Raw genomic sequence first — 18,072 nt, 5'->3', positions numbered from 1 at the left:
TTCTTTTGCTGTGCGGAAACTCTTTAGTTTAGTTAGATCCTATTTGTCAATTTTTGCTTTTGTTGCGATTGCTTTTGGCAACTTTGTCATGAAATCATCACCTGTTCCTATGTCCAGAATGGTATTGTCTAGGTTGTCTTCCAGGGTTTTCATAGTTTTAAGTTTTACATTTAACTCTTTAATCCATCTTGAGTTGATTTTTGTGTATGATGTAACCATAGGGTCCAGTTTCAATCTTCTGCATATGGCTAGCCAGTTATTCTAGCATCATTTATTGAATACGGAGTCTTTTCCCCATTGTTTGTTTTTGTCAACTTTATTAAAGACCAAATTATTATAGGTGTGCACCCGTATTTCCAGGCTCTCTATTCTGTTCCACTGGTCTGTGTGTCTGTCTGTTTTTTTTTTTTTTTTTTTTTAACCAGTACCATGCTGTTTTGGTTACTATAGCCCTGTGGTATAGTTTGAAGTCAGGTAGTGTGATGCCTCCAGCTTTGTTCATTTTGGTTAGGATTGCCTTGGCTACTCAGGCTCTCTTCTGGGTCCATATGAATTTTAAAATAGTATTTTTTAGTTTTGTGAAAAATGTCATTGGTAGCTTAATAGGAATAGCATTGAATCTGTAAACTGCTTTGGGCAGCAGGGCCATTTTAACAGTATTAATTCTTCATATCCATGAGCATGGAACATCTTTCTTGTTTTTGTTTTTTGAGACGGAGTCTCGCTCTGTCACCCAGGCTGGAGTGCAGTGGCGCAATCTCCACTCACTGCAACCTCTGCCTCCTGGGTTCACGCCATTTTTCTGTCTCAGCCTCCTGAGTAGCTGGGACTACAGGCATCCGCCACCACGCCCGGCTAATGTTTTGTATTTTTTTTTTAGTACAGACGGGGTTTCACTGTGCTAGCCAGGATGGTCTTGATGTCCTGACCTCATGATGCGCCCGCCTTGGCCTCCCAAAGTGCTGGGATTACATGCATGAGCCACTGCACCTGGCCGAACATGGAACATCTTTCCATTTGTTTGTGTCATCTCTGATTTCTTTGAGCAGTGTTTTCTCATAGTAGAGATCATTCACCTCCCTGGTTAGCTGTATTCCTATGGGATTGCACTGTCCCCCCGGCCCCCTGCCGCGTCCCATCATCCAGGCTGGAGTGCAGTTGTGCAGTCTTGGCTCATTGCAACCTCTGCCTCCCAGGTTCAAGCAGTTCTCCTGCCTCAGCCTCCCGAGTAGCTGCGATTACAGGCACCTGCCACCATGTCCAACTAATTTTTGTATTTTTTTTTTTTTAATAGAGGTGGGATTTCACCATGTTGGCCAGGCTGCTCTCAAACTCCTAACCTTAAGTGATACTCCCACCTTGGCCTCCCAAAGTGCTGGGATTACAGGAGTAAGCCACCATGCCTAGCCGCTAGTGATTTTTGTATGTTGATTTTGTATCCTGAAACTTTGCTGAAGTTGCTTATCAGCTCAAGGAGCTTTCAGGCAGAGAGTATGGGGTTTTCTAGATATATAATCATGTTGTCTGCAAACAGGGATAGTTTGACTGCCTCTCTTCCTATTTGGGTGCCCTTTATTTCTTTCTCTTACTTGATTGCTCTGGCCAGGACTTCCAATACCATGTTGAATAGGAGTGGTGACAGAGGGCATCTTTGTCTTGTGCCTGATGTCAAGGGAAATGCTTCTAGCTTTTGCGCATTCAGTATGATGTTGGCTGTGAGTTTGTCATAGATGGCTCTTATTATTTTGAGGTCTGTTCCCTCAATACCTAGTTTATTGAGAGTTTTTAACATGAAAGGATGTTGTATTTTATCGAAAGCCTTTTCTGTATCTATTGAGATGATCATGTGGTTTTTGTCTTTAATTCTTTTTGTGTAATAAATGGTGTTTATTGATTTGCATGTGTTGAACCTACCTTGCATCCCAGGGGTAAAGCCTGCTTGATCATGGTAGATTAACTTTTTGATGTGCTGCTGGATTTGGTTTGCTAGTATTTTGTTGAGGATTTTTGCATCAATGTTCATTAAAGATACTGGCCTGAAGCCTTCTTTTGTCATGTCTCTGCTATGTTTTGGTATCAGAATAATACTGGCCTTATCGAATGAGTTGGGGAGGAGTCCCTCCTCCTCAATTTTTTGAAATAGTTTCAGTAGGAATGGTACCAGCTCTTCTTTGTACTTCTAGTAGAATTTAGCTGTGAATTGATTTGGTCCTGGGCCTTTTCTTGGTGTAGGCTATTTCCATTTCAGAGTTTCTTATTGGTCTGTTCAGGGAATCAGTTTCTTCCTGATTTAGTCTTGGGAGGGTGTCTGTGTCCAGTAATTTATCCATTTATTCTAAATTTTATAGTTTGTGTGCATAGAGGTGTTGATAGTATTTTCTGATGGTTATTTGTATTTCTGTGGGGTTAGTGGTAACATTCCTTTTGTCATTTCTAATTCAGTATATTGGATCCTCTGTCTTTTCTTCTTTATTAGCCTACCTGGCAGTCTATCTTATTAATTTTTTTCAAGAAAACAGCTCCTGGATTCATTGATCTTTCAAATGGTTTTTCATGTCTCAGTCTCCTTTAGTTCAGTTCTGATTTTGGTTATATCTTGTCTTCTGCTAGCTTTGAGGTTGGTTTGCTCTTGCTTCACTAGTTCTTTTAGTTGTGATGTTAGGTTGTTAATTAATTTGAGATCTTTATAACTCTTCTTTTTTTGTTTTTTTGAGACAGAGTTTCACTCTGTTGCCCAGGCTGGAGGGCAGTGGCGCGATATCGGCTCACTCCGCCTCCCAGGTTCAAGCAATTCTCCTGCCTCAGCCTCCTGAGTAGCTGGGATTACAGGCACCCACCACCACACCCAGCTAATTTTTGTATTTTTAGTAGACACGAGGTTTCGCCATGTTGGCCAGGCTGGTCTCGAACTCCTGACCTCAGGTGATCCACCTGCCTCAGCCTCCCAAAGTACTGGCATTACAGATGTGAGCCACTGTGCCCAGTCAAGATCTTTTTAACTTTTCAATGTGGGCGTTTAGTGCTATAAATTTCCCTCTTAACATTGTTTTAGCTATGTCCCAGAGATTCTGGTATGTTGTATCTTTGTTCTCATTAGTTTCAAAGAACTTCTTGATTTCTGCCTTAATTTCATTATTCACCCACAAGTCATTCAGGAGCAGGTTGTTTAATATCCATGCAATTGTATGGTTTTGAAAGATTTTCTTAATCTTGATTTCCAGTTTTATTGTTATGGTCTGAGAGAGTGTTTGGTATGATTTTGGTTCTTTTGCATTTTCTGAGCATTGTTTTATTTCTGATTGGCTGATTTTAGAGTATGTGCCATGCAGAGATGAGAAGAGTGTATATTCTGTTATTTTTGGGTGAAGAGTTCTGTAAATGTCTATCAGCTCCATTTGATCCAGTGTTGAGTTCAGGTCCTGAATATCTTTGTTAATTTTATGCCTCAGTGATCTGTCTAATACTGTCAGATGGATGTTGAAGTCTGTCACTGTTATTGTGTGGGAGTGTAAGTCTCTTTAAACATCTCTAAGAACTTGCTTTATGAATCTGGGTACTCCTGTGTTGGGTGCGTATGTATTTAAGATAGTTAAGTCTTCTAGTTGAATTGAACTCTTTACCACTACATAATGCCCTTTGTCTCTTTTGATCTTTGTTCGTTTAATATCTGTTTTGTCTGAAATTAGGCCTGCAACCTCTGCTTTTTTTCTGTTTTCCATTTGCTTGGTAGATTTTTCTCCAACCCTTTATTTTGAGCCTTTGGGTGTCATTGCATGTAAGATGGGTCTCTTGAAGACGGCAAACCGTTGGGTCTTGCTTCTTTATCCAGCTTAATATTCTGTGCCTTTTAATTGAGGCTTTTAGCATTGATATTGTGGATTTGATCCTGTCATGTCGTTAGCTGGTTATCATGCAGACTCATTTGTGTGGTAACTTTATAGTGGTAAAGTATAAAGTGGCTGGTAATGGTTTTTCCATATTTAGTGCTTCTTTCAGGAGCTCTTGTAAGGCAGGTCTGAATGAATTCCCTCAGCATTTGCTTGTCTAAAAAGTGTCTTATTTCCCCTTCACTTATGAAGCTTAGTTTGGCTGGACATAAAATTCTTGGTTGGAATTTCTTTTCTTTAAGAATGTTGAACATAGGCCTCCAATTCTCTTCTCCTTGTAGGGTTTCTGTGAAGAGGCTTGGTGTTAATCTGATGGGCTTTCCTTTGTGGGTGACCTGACCTTTCTTTCTAGGTGTCTTTAACATTTTTCTTCATTTTGACCTTGGAGAATCTGATGATTTATGTGTCTTGGGGATGATCTTCTTGTAAAGTGTCTTGTGGGGGTTCTTTGCATTTCCTGAATTTGAATGTTGGCCCCTCTGGCTAGATTGAGGAAGTTGTCGTGGATGATACACTTAAATAGGTTTTTCACCTTGCTTCCATTCTCCCATCTCTTTCAGGAGCATCAGTGAGTCATAGGTTCAGTCTCTTTATATAATAGGGGTAATTTTCAAAAGCAGAATTTTGTTACTTGTGTTTGGGATACAGTGAGATTTGTTCTTTGATGTTTAGCTTTTAATTTTTCATTTTTCTTCTAACATTTTTTTTCTTAATCATTAAAACAACTTTTCTCCATAGAAATGCAGCAGTATAAAATGGCATTATTTACTCTTTTTTCCAGAATAAAGAACTAATAAATACCAGAAATGTTTCAAACCAGGAAAGATCAACGGTAAGCAGTTTGATTTTTCTTTAAATCAGATATACGTAAGTTATTGTAAGACTGAAAAAAGTTGCTAATGGATAAACACTTAGACAGTGATATATAGTAGGGTTATTAGAATTGTGGAAGGAAAAGGAAACATTATTTAAAACCATATGTTTGCAGGCCAGGTGCAGTGGCTCCTGCTTGCAATCCCAGCACTTTTGGAGGCTGAGGCAGGTAGGTTGCTTAAGGCCAGGAGTTTGAGACTAGCCTGGCCAACATGGCAAAGCCTCATCTCTACTAAAAATATAACAGTTAGCCAGGCATGGTGGTACATGCCTGTAATCCCAGCTACTTGGGAGGCTGAGGCATGAGAGTCACTTGAACCTGGGAGGTGGAGGTTGCAGCGAGCTGAAATTGCACCACTAAACTTCAGCCTGGGTGACAGAGCAAGACTCTGTCTCAAAAAAAAAGTTTTCTTATATGTGTCTTTATGAATTTTGTATATACTGTTTCTGTCTTTGTCTAAAAATATTCTTAAAGCAATTTCAGATGAATTTCTATGCAGCCTTTCTTTTCTTTAAAAAATGAAATTCTCCCTCTAAATGTGCAAGACAGCATAGCAATGGGCTGTGCTTGTCATTAAGGATTTAATGAAATAGAAACCACGAATGTAGCATGTGGGAGGGAAATTTTGGCATTTTGGGGAATGATTAAAAGTCAGAAGACTGAGTAAGAGGTCGAAAGGGTTGGGAGTTATGTGTAGGGACTGAAAGCAGGGTTGGGAGAGCTTAATGTTTGCTTTTATACTATGACTCTTCATGTTTTCTCTTCAGCCATCTTTAAGAAGTCTGATCATGGAAAGGCACTTGTTCTGCAATGGCCAGGACAAACTTTGTACAAAATCTGTCATATGATGAGAAGTAGGAAATGAAAGAAATGGATAGGAAATATTCAGGAAAGTGGAGTATAAAAAGTGTGGTCCAGTTATGGGAGGGCATTGGAGAATTTACAAGCATTACAGTGGGAAGTTTTATTCCTTAGTGGAATTGCAAGTAACATAGTACCTTAAGAATTTTGAATCATTTAGCTTATCTACTTAATCTGAGTCATTTCTGACAATGTTATCTAACTTCCTCTTCCCCCATTCAATTTAAAAACCACACATTAGGTGGGGTGTGGTGGCGGGTGCCTGGAATCCCAGCTACCTGGAGGCTGAGGCACAAGAATTGCTTGAACCCAGGAGGCTGAGGTTGCAGTGAGCCAATATTGCACCACTGCACTCCAGCCTGGGCGACAGAGCGAGACTCCATCTCAATAAATAAATTAATAAAAACCACACATTTAAATAAAATAAAATGTTTGATAATATTAGGATAAAATATGAGAAGAGTAATAGTAGAAAAGAAAGGTTGTTTTTGAGACATAGTCTCGCTCTGTCACCTAGTCTGGTGTGCAGCGGTATGATCTCAGCTCACTGCAATCTCCACTTCCCGGGTTCAAGCAATTCTTCTGCCTCAGCCTCCTAAGTAGCTGGGGCTATAGGTGCCTACCACCACACCTGGCTAATTTTTGTATTTTTAGTAGAGACAGGGTTTTTCCACGTTCGCCAGGCTGGTTTCAAACTCCTGTGCTCAAGTGATCCACCGGCCTCGGCCTCCCAAAGTGCTGGGATTACAGGCGTGAGTCACCCTGCTCAGCCCTAGAAAAAGTTTTTTATTGATAATATTAAACAATATATAGAATAGTAATATTAGAGGGAACCTGTAAAAATATAAAAGATAGAAAACATTGAAGAATGAGAAAAGCTTCTTTCCTCCTTTACCTTTTAAGGTCTGGGAGGATGGTGTCTAAAAAATAAGAGAAATAGCTATCCTTCCACTGCCTGCCATTCCTTTTCTGTTTTATTTGTGTGTGTGTGTGTGTGTGTGTGTGTGTGTGTGTGTGTGTTTAAAATAAACCCAATACGGCCGGGCGTGGTGGCTCACACCAGTAATCCCAGCACTTTGGGAGGCCAAAGCAGGAGGATCACATGAGGTCAGGAGTTTGAGACCAGCCTGGGCAACATGGTGAGACCCCCCAATCTCGAAAAAAAAAAAAAGAAAAAAAGAAAAAATTTTAAAAAGTAACCCAATTCAATTATTTTAAAATATGGCAAACAGTAGTTCAGCTATATTATATAGCAATTTGTTAAAAATAACGTGAAGAATTTTTTTAACCTCTATTTCAGGATGTGGTAGCCAGAACACAAAAAGATGGGTTTCATATCTTTATTGTTTCCATTAAAACGGAGAATACAGATGCAAGCTGGAATTTAAACGGTATAGTTAAACTGCATGCATGTTTACTATCTGCATTTTCTGTATTTTGTATTTTTGTCACTGACCTGAGTCAACATTCTCTGTTTCAAATACATCATTCAAAAATGAATTTCTGTTAATCATACATTTATCATACATTTATCTGTTAAGTATACATTTAGATACTTAAAATGTAACATTAAGCTCTCTTAATGATACTGTTTATTTTTTAATAGATTGAAAATTTTACCGTGTTAAGATACATTTTTAAAATTTCAAACTTCAGGCCAGGCACGGTGGCTCATGCCTGTAATCCCAGCACTTTGGGAGGCTGAGACGGGCGGATCACGAGGTCAGGAGATCGAGACCATCCTGGCTAACACGGTGAAACCCCCTCTGTACTAAAAAATACAAAAAACTAGCCGGGCGAGGTGGCGGGTGCCTGTAGTCCCAGCTACTCGGGAGGCTGAGGCAGAAGAATGGCGTAAACCCGGGAGGCGGAGCTTGCAGTGAGCTGAGATCCGGCCACTGCACTCCAGCCTGGGCGACAGAGCAAGCCTCTGTCTCAAAAAAAAAAAAAAATTTCAAACTTCGTAGTGGGATATAAAATTCCCCATTCTTTCAGATTAAAAATATGTTTTAACATGTAGAAATGTGTAGGCAACATTTTAGTTGTATTTGAAATAGGTTATGTTCTCTGTTTCTTGAAAATGGCCACCATCAGGGATTTAAGATTTTTCAGATTTTTATTATTTGACAAATTTTATTTTAAAGGATCTGTCTGTAGCCCAGGAGTAGAAGCAGCATATCTGCCAGCATGTGGCTTCTATGGTCTGTGAGGCACCCCCACCACTGTAAGTTAGACCCTCTGTGCCTTGTTAAGCTGTGGTTCCTTAGTGCCACAAAAGTAGACTTGCAATAAGCAGTTTTCAAGAGAATAAATGTTTTCACGTATTCTAGCATCACGTTGGCTGATGTTTTCTGTAGTGGGTGTCTGCTGGGCCATCAGCATGGGAGGGCCCTGGGGATTTGATACTGTTCTGATTCAGCCAGTCAGCAGCCAGAAACCAATCAGGTGAGGTAGGCATTGCTGCAGAGGAGGCACGGTCTGGTGTACTGCATGGTCCTTGGAGGGAAGCTGGCAACGTGGCTGCTCTGGAAGAGTATGAGGTAAGGCTTCCTTCCGGAGATGGCATCATGAGCCAGACTGTGCCACTTAGAGGGAGCAGGGACCCTGATGCCATTCTGTCACCTAGCTGTCTTAGTCTGTTTGTGCTGCTGTAATAGAATACTTGACACTGGGTAATTTATAAAGAACAGAAATTTATTTCCCCACAGTTCTGGAGGCTGGGATGTCTAAGACTAAGGTGTCAGCAAGTTTGGTGTCTGGTTAGGGCCCCGGTGTCTGCCTCCAAGATGGCACCTTAAACGATGTGTTCTCACATGGCAGAAAGGATGGAAGAGCAGGAAGCACAACAGGGGACGACCAGTCTGCCCTCACAGGGTGGAGGCAGAAGAGCAAAGAAAGGCCTAAGCTAGTTCCCTCCAGGCCTTTTGTAAGGCATTAGTCTATTGATGAGAACATAGCCCTCATGACTTAATCACTTCCCAAAAGGCCTCACTTCCTAATAACCACCGCAGTGGGTGTGAAGCTTTAATGAATTTTTGAGGACATTCAGACCATAGAACTAGCCTTGTGCCTGCTTCTTTCCCAAGCATTGTGTCTTTTCCCCTGACACCAGCGGGCAGTTTCGAGTCCCTGCTAATTAGCAACTGGAGCTGTTGCTGAGCCCTGCATGTTTTGCACTGTACTTGGCACTTAGTTTATTATTGCTGTCTCAGACAAAACTCAACCTAGATTTGTGAGTTTGGTAATTTATTCGAAGTTATGACAAGGAAGATAAGGTCCCAGTGAGATCAGTGAATTAGCAAGGGGGCCAGTCTGAGTTCTTGTTTGGTAGCTGGGACTACTGTGCTCTTGTATGTGATCAGATTTGGTGCAGGTTTTTACAATAGTGTATATACAAATAAAGGTACCTCTTTTTTCTTTTTTTCTTTTTTTGTAAATTGACAATTACAATGATATAAATGTATGGGGTACAAAGTGATGTTATAATCTATAAATACAGTGTGGAATAATTAAATCAAACTAGTTAACATATTCATCACCCCAAATGCTTAACATTTTTTGTGGTGAGAACATTTGAAATGTACTCTTAGCACTTTTGAAACATACAGTACTCTATTAACTATTCACCATGCTCTACAGTGGAACCCAAAAAAAAAGAAAAAACTTACTCCTCTTGTCTGAGACTTTTTTTTATCCTTGGACCGTCATCTGCCCATGCCTCCTACCCCCCAGCCTCTGTACCCACCATTCTGCTCTCGTTTTATGAGTTTGATTGCTTTAGATTCCACATATAAGTGAAAATGTGCAGTATTTGTCTTTCTGTGCCTGACTCATTTCACTCAGCACGATGTTTTCCAGTTCCATCCATGTTGTTGCAAATGACAGAATTTTCTTCTTTTTAAAGACTGAATAGTATTTATTGTGTATGTATAGACATTTTCTTCATCCAGTCATCTGTGGATGGACACTTACATTGATTCCATAACTTAGTTGTTCATACTGCTGCAGTGAACATGCAGGTGCAGACGGCTTTTTGACAAACTGATTTTAGATCTTTTGGATAAACAGTAAGATGGGATTACTGGACTATATGGTAATTCTGTTGTTATTTTCTGAGAACCTTCCATACTGTTTTTTATAATGGCTGTACTAATTGACATTTTCACAAACAGTGTACAGAGCATCCCTTTTCTCCACATCTTCATCAGCACTTACTGTCTTTCATCTTTTTGATAAAAGCCATTCTGACAGGTGTGAAATGATATTAGGGTTTTAATTTGCATTTCTCTAATGACTAGTGATGTTGAGCATTTTTCATATATTAATATCTGTTGCTCGTTGATATGTATTATTTTGAGAAATGTCTATTTAGGTCCCTTGCCTTTTTTTTTTTTTGTTTGTTTGTTTCTTGAGGCAAGAACTCACTCTGTTGCCCAGGCTGGAGTACAGTGGCGTGATCTCAGCTCACTGCAACCTCCACCTCCCGGGTTCAAGTGATTCTCCTGCCTCAGCTTCTCAAGTAGCTGGGATTATAGGTGCATGCCAGCACACCTGGCTAATTTTTCTGTTTTTAGTTGAGACGGAGCTTCACCGTGTTGGTCAGGCTGGTCTCCATCTCCTGACCTCAAGTGATCCGCCCACCTTGGCCTCCCAAAGTGCTGGGATTACAGGCGTGAGCTGTCATGCTTGGCCCCTTGCCCATTCTTAGTGAGTTTTTTTGTTTTCTTGCTATTGAGTTGTTTGAGTTTATATATTTTGGATATTAACTCCTTCTTGGATATATGGCTTGCAAATTTTTTTTTTTTTTTTTTTTTTGAGGCGGAGTCTTGCTCTGTCGCCCGGACTGGAGTGCAGTGGCCGGATCTCAGCTCACTGCAAGCTCCGCCTCCCGGGTTTATGCCATTCTCCTGCCTCAGCCTCCCGAGTAGCTGAGACTACAGGCGCCCGCCACCTCGCCCAGCTAGTTTTTGTATTTTTAGTAGAGACGGGGTTTCACCGTGTTAGCCAGGATGATCTTGATCTCCTGACCTCGTGATCCGCCCGTCTCAGTCTCCCAAAGTGCTGGGATTACAGGCTTGAGCCACCGCGCCCGGCATGGCTTGCAAATTTTATCTCCCAGTCTTAAGTTGTCTATGTCTACTGTTGTTTCCTTTGCTGCAAAGAAGCTTTTTATATTGATGTAATCCCATTTGTCTATTTTTGCTTTTGTTGCCTGTGCTTTTGGGATCAAATCCAAAAAATCATTGCTCAGACCGGTGTTGTGTAGTGTTTTCCCTATGTTTTCTTCTGGCAGTTTTAGAGTTTCTGGTCTTACAGTGAAGGTATCTTGGTAAGGTTACATAATCAGACAATTACTAATTGTCCAATACCATGTATGTGCTACATTTGTTAGTGTGGTTTGTTATTCTTGGAGCCTTCTGGGAAATGAACTTACATTTAAAGATTTAAGACTGACAATTAACTCTCTCTTCTTCTCTATCCCAGTTTCTCTTTCTATGATTGGGCCTCATGGATATATCTCTGCATCAGATTGGCCCCTAATGATTGTGAGTATTTCTCATCATCTTTTCGTTTTTAAAAAATGAATTTTATGCCCTAAGAGCTTTGTGGTAGTAATTCCTCAGTAGTTAATGCTTTGACATATCCTCTCTTTCTGGTTCCAGAGTGACTGGAAAATGAAGGATTGGATACTTGAATGTAGAAGTGCCAGCTTCCAAATGATCAAAAGGCTTAACTGACTAAAATTGCTTCTCTTCCTGCAGTTTTACATGGTGATGTGTATTGTTTATATATTATATGGCATACTTTGGCTGATGTGGTCTGCCTGTTATTGGAAAGACATATTAAGAATCCAGTTCTGGATTGCAGCTGTTATTTTCCTGGGAATGCTTGAAAAAGCAGTTTTTTATAGTGAATACCAAAACATCAGCAACACTGGACTGTCAAGTAAGTTTTTTGACTGTCTGTAAATACAGTATGATCTAAGAATTCCCCAGCATTTATGAGCAGAGCGGTGGGAGGCCCCCCTCTGAACAGTGGTTTGGAAACAGGCATATTATAGATGAAGAGAAGGAAAGCCAAGAAAAGAATGTCAGAGTAGGCCTCTGATCTGGCTGAGCATGTGTCTTCTCTTTGTTATGTTTTCCTTCTTGCTAACTTTCCCCTCACTTTCCTCCTGGGAAAAATAAAAGTCCCATTTCCTAAGGTTTAGCTTGGATTAAAACAGCACAAAGTTCTGGACAGGGAGACTTCAGGTGCTGTCAATCCTTTTAACATATTTCTCCTTCCCCCCACATCTTCTTTTCCTTCTCCTTCAAAAAAGAAAAGAAAGGAAGTTGGCCACAGGGAGTAAAGTCAGGGGTGCCGGAATGGATGGTGCCTGCAGCCTCCTTGTGCTCTCCCCACCTAGTTATTCCCGCAGAGATCTTCGTATGACCAGTGGAGGCACCATCACAGTTTACAGAGTGGAGTATGTGAAGCAGGGAGGCCGTACAGCTGGGCATCCTCAGAGGTGTGCCCCAGACTTCTAGAAAGTAGATTTCAGGCCAGAGAAGTAGAGATACAACTCTCCCACCGAACCCTTGGAAAGAGAGTGCTCAAAGGGGTTGAAGGTGCTCAAGAGTGTACTTCGGAGTGACCAGTTACAAATGGTCTTGATGCAGATTTGCAAAGGGCATGATTTTGTCTGTGATTGATTGACTGATTGATTGACAAGGTCTTGATCTGTTGCCCGGACTGGAGTGCATGGGTACAATTTTGGCTCACTTCAGCCTTGACCTCCAGGCCCAAGTGATCTGCCCACCTCAGCCTCTGGAGTAGCTGGCACTATGTATCCGTTACTTATTTTAAAATACTCTAGAAAAAAACAATGAATTGGACTATAGATGAAACAAATTTGCCATAATATTGCTAATTATTGAAGCTGCATGATGGGTACATGGGAAATCATTATATTGCTTTCTCTCTTTTGAAGAATATTTGAAATTTCCCCAAATAAAAAGTTTAAAAGGACATGTACCAAAGAACAAAGAAAGGACAAATATCCAGGATGCCTATTAGAGATATCGCTACTCTGTAAGAAGTTTTTTATGGTGTGTGTGCGTGCATGCGTGCATGTGTGCATGCTCGAAACCAGATGATGAAGGAAGGGTAGGTCTGCTGCTTAGAATTGAAGCATTCCTGAATGTAGAGAAGACAGTTCTGATGCTTTGCTGTCAGTGGTGGTGATCTCTTGTTTGGTGAGGGTAAAGGGTGGCATGCCCTTTAGTGTGGAGCAGCGAAAACCTGAGATTCATGAAGAGATGAGAGGCCATCTGCCATCCTCAGGGAATCTAGGCTGTCCAAGATGGCACTGGAGGGCTTGGAAGAGATACCCAGACCGCTGTCAGGGTCTTTGAGGAGTCCTGTCCAATAGGAGAGGTGAGCAGGAACTGAGGTCCTTTCTGATTTTCCCAGGTGGGAATTCTGGGACAGGGGCTTTCTTGCCCAGCATTGATCTTGAAGCATCAAATTTAGAAAAATCATTAGAAGGATGAGAAGCATTGATTGTTAGGACCTGACATGGGTACATTAAGAGTAGATCATGTCTAACTAATTTTTTTGTTTTGGGATGCTAGATTGACAGGAGGATGTAGTAAACTTAGTATAGCTGACTTCTTCAAGGCATTTGACAAGGCCTCTTGTGACTTCTTTTGGACAAGATGAGCTGAAAACTGGTGGTGGAGCCATTACCTAAAGAGTTCATGGAAATAATCACTGGTCAATCTAGACCTGTGCTGTTTTTTGTGGTAGCCACAAGCCACATCTGGGTACTTAAGTAAAATTAAATTAAATTAAAAATTAAGTTCCTCAGTTACTCTAGCTGCATCTCAAGTGCTCAGTAAGTACAGGTGACAAGTGACTGCTGTACTGGACAGCACAGAGGTAGACCACTTCCATTATTGCAAAAGGGTCTGTGGGACAGCACTGGTGTGGAGCAATGGTTCTCATCCCTGGTTTTGCATCAGCATCACTTGAAGAACTTTAAAATGGTACCAGTGCCAGAGATGCTGATTAGGGCAGATCTAGGAATTGGGGCTGTGTAGAGGCCTCCAGGTGATTCTAATATGCATCTAGGATTGCAAACCATTGAGCTAGGAGGCTTTGAATGGTGTCTCTCTCAGATTTTAGACCTTGTTGCTGGTTTATTCTTGTTGCGAATCTGTTGGTTTGTTCAGCTAACATTTATTGTGTGACTATGTAGACAGCATTCTCTTAAATTTTGTGAATGATGTGAGGCTGGCCAGGGTCGTAAATACTTAGGGGCATAGAGAATCATTTTAGATAGACCTTTTTCACTTGAAGATACATCATGAGAGGCAAGAAAGTTGACATGATGAATAGAAAGGTGAAATTTAATGGGTAAGATCTTGAACTTAGGTTTAGAGTACAGCTTGCAAAAATACCAATGGAAAAGTTTTAAAAAGAATTTAAAAATTGAAACTGATGAAAAGCAAACTCAACATAGGCAATAATAGGGTGGTTGCCTCCCGCAAGCTCCCACAACCTTAGATTGCAGCAGGAGCCTGGAAAGAGTTGAGAATCTTGCTGTACAGGTCACACTGTACCAGAAAGGTTGTAGTCACATTACCTCAGGAGTATAGACAGCCTATGGAAGGATTGACAGCACACTCATGCCTCAACATTTGTGATCATAAACCCCTTCTTCACATTCTGCACTCTTTTGCAGAGCTCGTCCATTGTTTTCCTCCTGAAGCTTTCTCTCCCATGGAGCTCTCTATCCTGAGCTACAGACATAGTTTACCAATGCCTCTTTTGTTCCTTTGTTTATTGTTGTTGACTTCCCACTGCCTTTAACATCGAGTCCGGACTCCATAACAGGGGCTCCAAATTGCACGACTGGTCCCTGCCTTTATGACCAACCTCTTTTCTTGACATCTACCGTTACACTGTCTGCTGCAGGCATAATGAACTTACTTCTTGCAACATAGTTTGGTTTTCCTCTTTTCTTCTCTGCTTTTGCACGTGCCGTGTTCTTTGCTTTGTCATCCCCCACCCCCCAAAACTTAACTCTTACTTAACCTTCAAGTTCTGATTTAGATGTCACTTTTTCTGAGTTTTTCGGGACCCAATTCTAGCTCCCCCAGGTGTAGATTAGACTGGCCTTCTTCCAAGTCTGGAGGGATGCTGTGTTACCTCTAGCTCTTACCACACTGAGTTCTATTTACTTAGCCTAACCGGAGTACAAGCTCCAAGAAGGCAAGGATCAAGATGTCTTTTTCACTATTATAGCCACACAGTAGGAGCATATCAGATACATTTTAAATGAATACATGAGGAGGAGATCCTGGAGAAAAGAGAACTCTAGAGGACGTTATGGTTTTTAAATATTTACGGGACAAGAAGAGAGAGAGTTCTGTAAAGAACAAGAACAGAGGGAAGCTCAGGGAGACGCATTCAGGCTGATAGAAGAAAGCCGTGCCCAGTGGAGCTGATTAGATAGAAAGGGAGTGAATTCTTTAGGAGAGTGTGAATCCCTCACTGAAGTGTTCAAGCATCAGTTGGATTCGATAACTTTTAAATCAAATGTGGCTGATTAGTCTGAAGTCCGAATGTAGTTATACCCAGGACATGTTGTTGAGGATCGTGGTTGGCAGGCTTCCAGATGTACATGAAGTGAATTATTTTACTTTTTTTCTTCCTCAGCCCAAGGCTTATTGATCTTCGCGGAGCTGATTTCTGCGATGAAGAGGACGCTGGCTCGCCTGCTTGTGATCATCGTGAGCCTGGGCTATGGCATTGTGAAGTAAGTACGGGAGTGTGGAGAGGTGCTGGGTCCCCGCCCAGTGATACAGTCCGTCTACGTTATGACCTTTGTGAAAATGGAACTTCTAAGTATTGTAGTACAAATCCCTTCGGGAAAAATCTACAGGAACACATTTTTAAAAGATTTCCACATACTTGCTATTTTATGTTATCTTCCAATAAAGACCCTGAATTTGTATTTCGATAACTTTATATAGTTAGATGAATAAATAATCAACTTTAAGGATAATGGAAAATCTGAAGTGACTCAAACCATTTTCCAACCCTTTTCTGTTTTTTAGATGGTACCATTAAGTTTTTATGGTCCTATTTGAGTGTTGGAAGAGAGTGGATTAAACACTGAGTCAGCAAAACTTCTGACTGAAACCTATCTGTCCCCCGAGGACCCTCTCTGGCGGGTCTTTTCCTCCTCTCACCTGTGAATCACTGGGCGTAACTATGGGAGAACTTGATTTCTATCCTTGTTGCGTTTTTCAGACCTTTCTTCCTGCTTGTTTCCTAAAACCCTGATTCCCAGAAGCTCACTCTTCAGGCTGGATCACCAGCTGCATCTTACTGTGGTTACTGTGAGCTTCCAGACCCTCCCTCATCCCTCAGCTCTGTGGTTCCCAGTATCATTTTCTAGACTTTATTATATGAATAACTGCACCCTCTTCAAAATCTGAATTTTAAGCAATCCGCTTTTCAACTGTCACCTTCTCTGTTTCCTGTTACTTTCTCTAACATGTCAGCTTCAGTCTTTTTTGACCGTACTTTGGCCTCCAGCCTTTCGACCCTGGCACCTTCCGTTGTCCTTCCCCATCTTATATCGTTACCTTCTTCCTTTTGCTTGGATTCTCTGGTCCAGGAGGACACTGACACCCAAAGACCCCTTTCTCTTTGTCAACCTTCTTGAGAACACCCTAGCCTTGCTAAGTCCAGCTTTCCTTCTGCCTCAGGCTCCCACCTGAGCAGGGGAATTTGCCCAAAAAGAGCCCTGGACCACCCTGAGGGGGCCCACTTGCCATTCGTGACCGTAAACTTCACGTGTGCCCTCAGTGCTGCTGGCAGTTGTACTAAATCCCCTTGCCACTATTTTCTCACTCTCCTGTCTGCGGAAGACCATCTTACCCCTTCTCTCTCAGACCTCTCAGACTCTACCCTCTTGTCAGCTGACCTTAGGTTTTTTTTTTTTTCACTGAGGAAGTAGAAGCCATCAGAGGGGACTTCCACTGCGTCTGTGCCCCCAGCCCTTGTCATTCCCCCACATCTGGACCGCATCTCCCACTTTCCTCTTCTGGATAGTCACGGGCCGCCCCTGCCTTTGTGCCCACTCAACTGTGAGGGAAACTGTCCTAGTGCTGTGTTTTGTTTTTTCTTGCATCATCAGCTTTCCTCTCTGGTGGGTCACCCCCATCAGGATCTCGTTATTTCTACCATTTTTTTAAAGTGAAGCCCTCCCTCCACCCCACACGGCCCTCTCCTCCGCTTCTGCCTCGTTCACCTTTCCCCTGTGCGGCGTAACTTCTCACATGAGTAGTCTGTACCTCAGCCTCCCCAGTATTGCTCTATTGAGATTGCTCTCGTCAAAGCCACCATGACCTTCCCCTGCCGTATCACATGGCCCTGCTCAGCCCTCGTCCAGCTGTCCCGTGAGCGGCTTTAGTTAAGGAGTGCCAGCTTTGCCTGGTTTCCGGGAGCTCATCTTCCATCCTCTCACATCACTGGCTACTCCTCCCCAGCCTCCTCTGCTGCACCCTCCTGTGCTCCTGAGCTCCGGCCCTCGGGTGCCCAGGCTCAGGCCTCTGCTCTGTGACTCGCACCCCTAGGCTCTCCTCCTGTGTGTGTGCCCATTTGCTTGTGAGCTGGGAGTTGGGGAGTTAGCAGGATTTTAACCTGGAAGCCTTTATCCCCCTGAACTTTTACTGGAGATTCTTTCTCAAACGCTTTTGTGTTCTTAGTACAGTGTAAGAAGCGAAGGCCTTTTGTTGAGGAATCTTGCAGTACCTTTCACAGCTCTGGTTATGAACATCAGATACCAACAGGTGCAGTGTTGTTACTGTGAAAGGAATAGAAGATTAAATGAATGAGTATAGACACAAACCCTTTTTAAATGAATCCCTTCACTGTTAGCTTGCTTGGCTCAACTCATAAAGTGAGAGCAGTAACAGTTCTGGTTATTTGGAGGTTCTGGTTAGTTGATTATAATGAATCAGAATTTAGATTGCTTAGATTAGGTAAGTAGTCTTAATTAAATATGAGCTATGACCATTAATTTGTTTTTTTACTTATATTTTGTTTTGAAATGACTATCTTAAATATTTTTCTTAAACCAGTTTTTTTCTTCTAATTACTCTGAGGGGGGGTTTTGAGCAGCCTAAAATGTATGTGCAATAAATTCTGATTTGCAAATATCATGAAATTATTCTATTTTAAATTATTAATTGCAAAAACCACCATCTTTGTATTTTCCCAACTCATTTATATTTTGAAAGAGCCAAAAATGTATTTAAAAAAATTTTTTTTGGCCGGGCGCGGTGGCTCAAGCCTGTAATCCCAGCACTTTGGGAGGCCGAGACGGGCGGATCACGAGGTCAGGAGATCGAGACCATCCTGGCTAACATGGTGAAACACCGTCTCTACTAA

The 18,072-nt window shown here is 41.7% G+C and overlaps 1 protein-coding gene across 2 annotated transcripts in view; it reads left to right on the top strand.

The window, feature by feature from the left end:
* TMEM87B (transmembrane protein 87B) overlaps positions 1–18,072 on the top strand; it is a 62,450-nt gene that overhangs the window by 15,358 nt on the left and 29,020 nt on the right. For both annotated transcript variants that reach the window (XM_026449774.1, XM_026449775.1), the window contains exons 5-9: positions 4,669–4,719; positions 6,923–7,013; positions 11,107–11,168; positions 11,385–11,568; positions 15,328–15,427. In XM_026449774.1, the coding sequence (XP_026305559.1) occupies positions 4,669–4,719; positions 6,923–7,013; positions 11,107–11,168; positions 11,385–11,568; positions 15,328–15,427 (488 nt within the window). The remainder of the gene's footprint in view (positions 1–4,668; positions 4,720–6,922; positions 7,014–11,106; positions 11,169–11,384; positions 11,569–15,327; positions 15,428–18,072) is intronic.

Source organism: Piliocolobus tephrosceles, chromosome 15 (genome assembly GCF_002776525.5).
Source record: "Piliocolobus tephrosceles isolate RC106 chromosome 15, ASM277652v3, whole genome shotgun sequence".
NCBI lineage: Eukaryota > Metazoa > Chordata > Mammalia > Primates > Cercopithecidae > Piliocolobus > Piliocolobus tephrosceles.
Note: the sequence above shows the minus strand (reverse complement) of the source record. Positions and strands in the feature narration are given on the sequence as shown.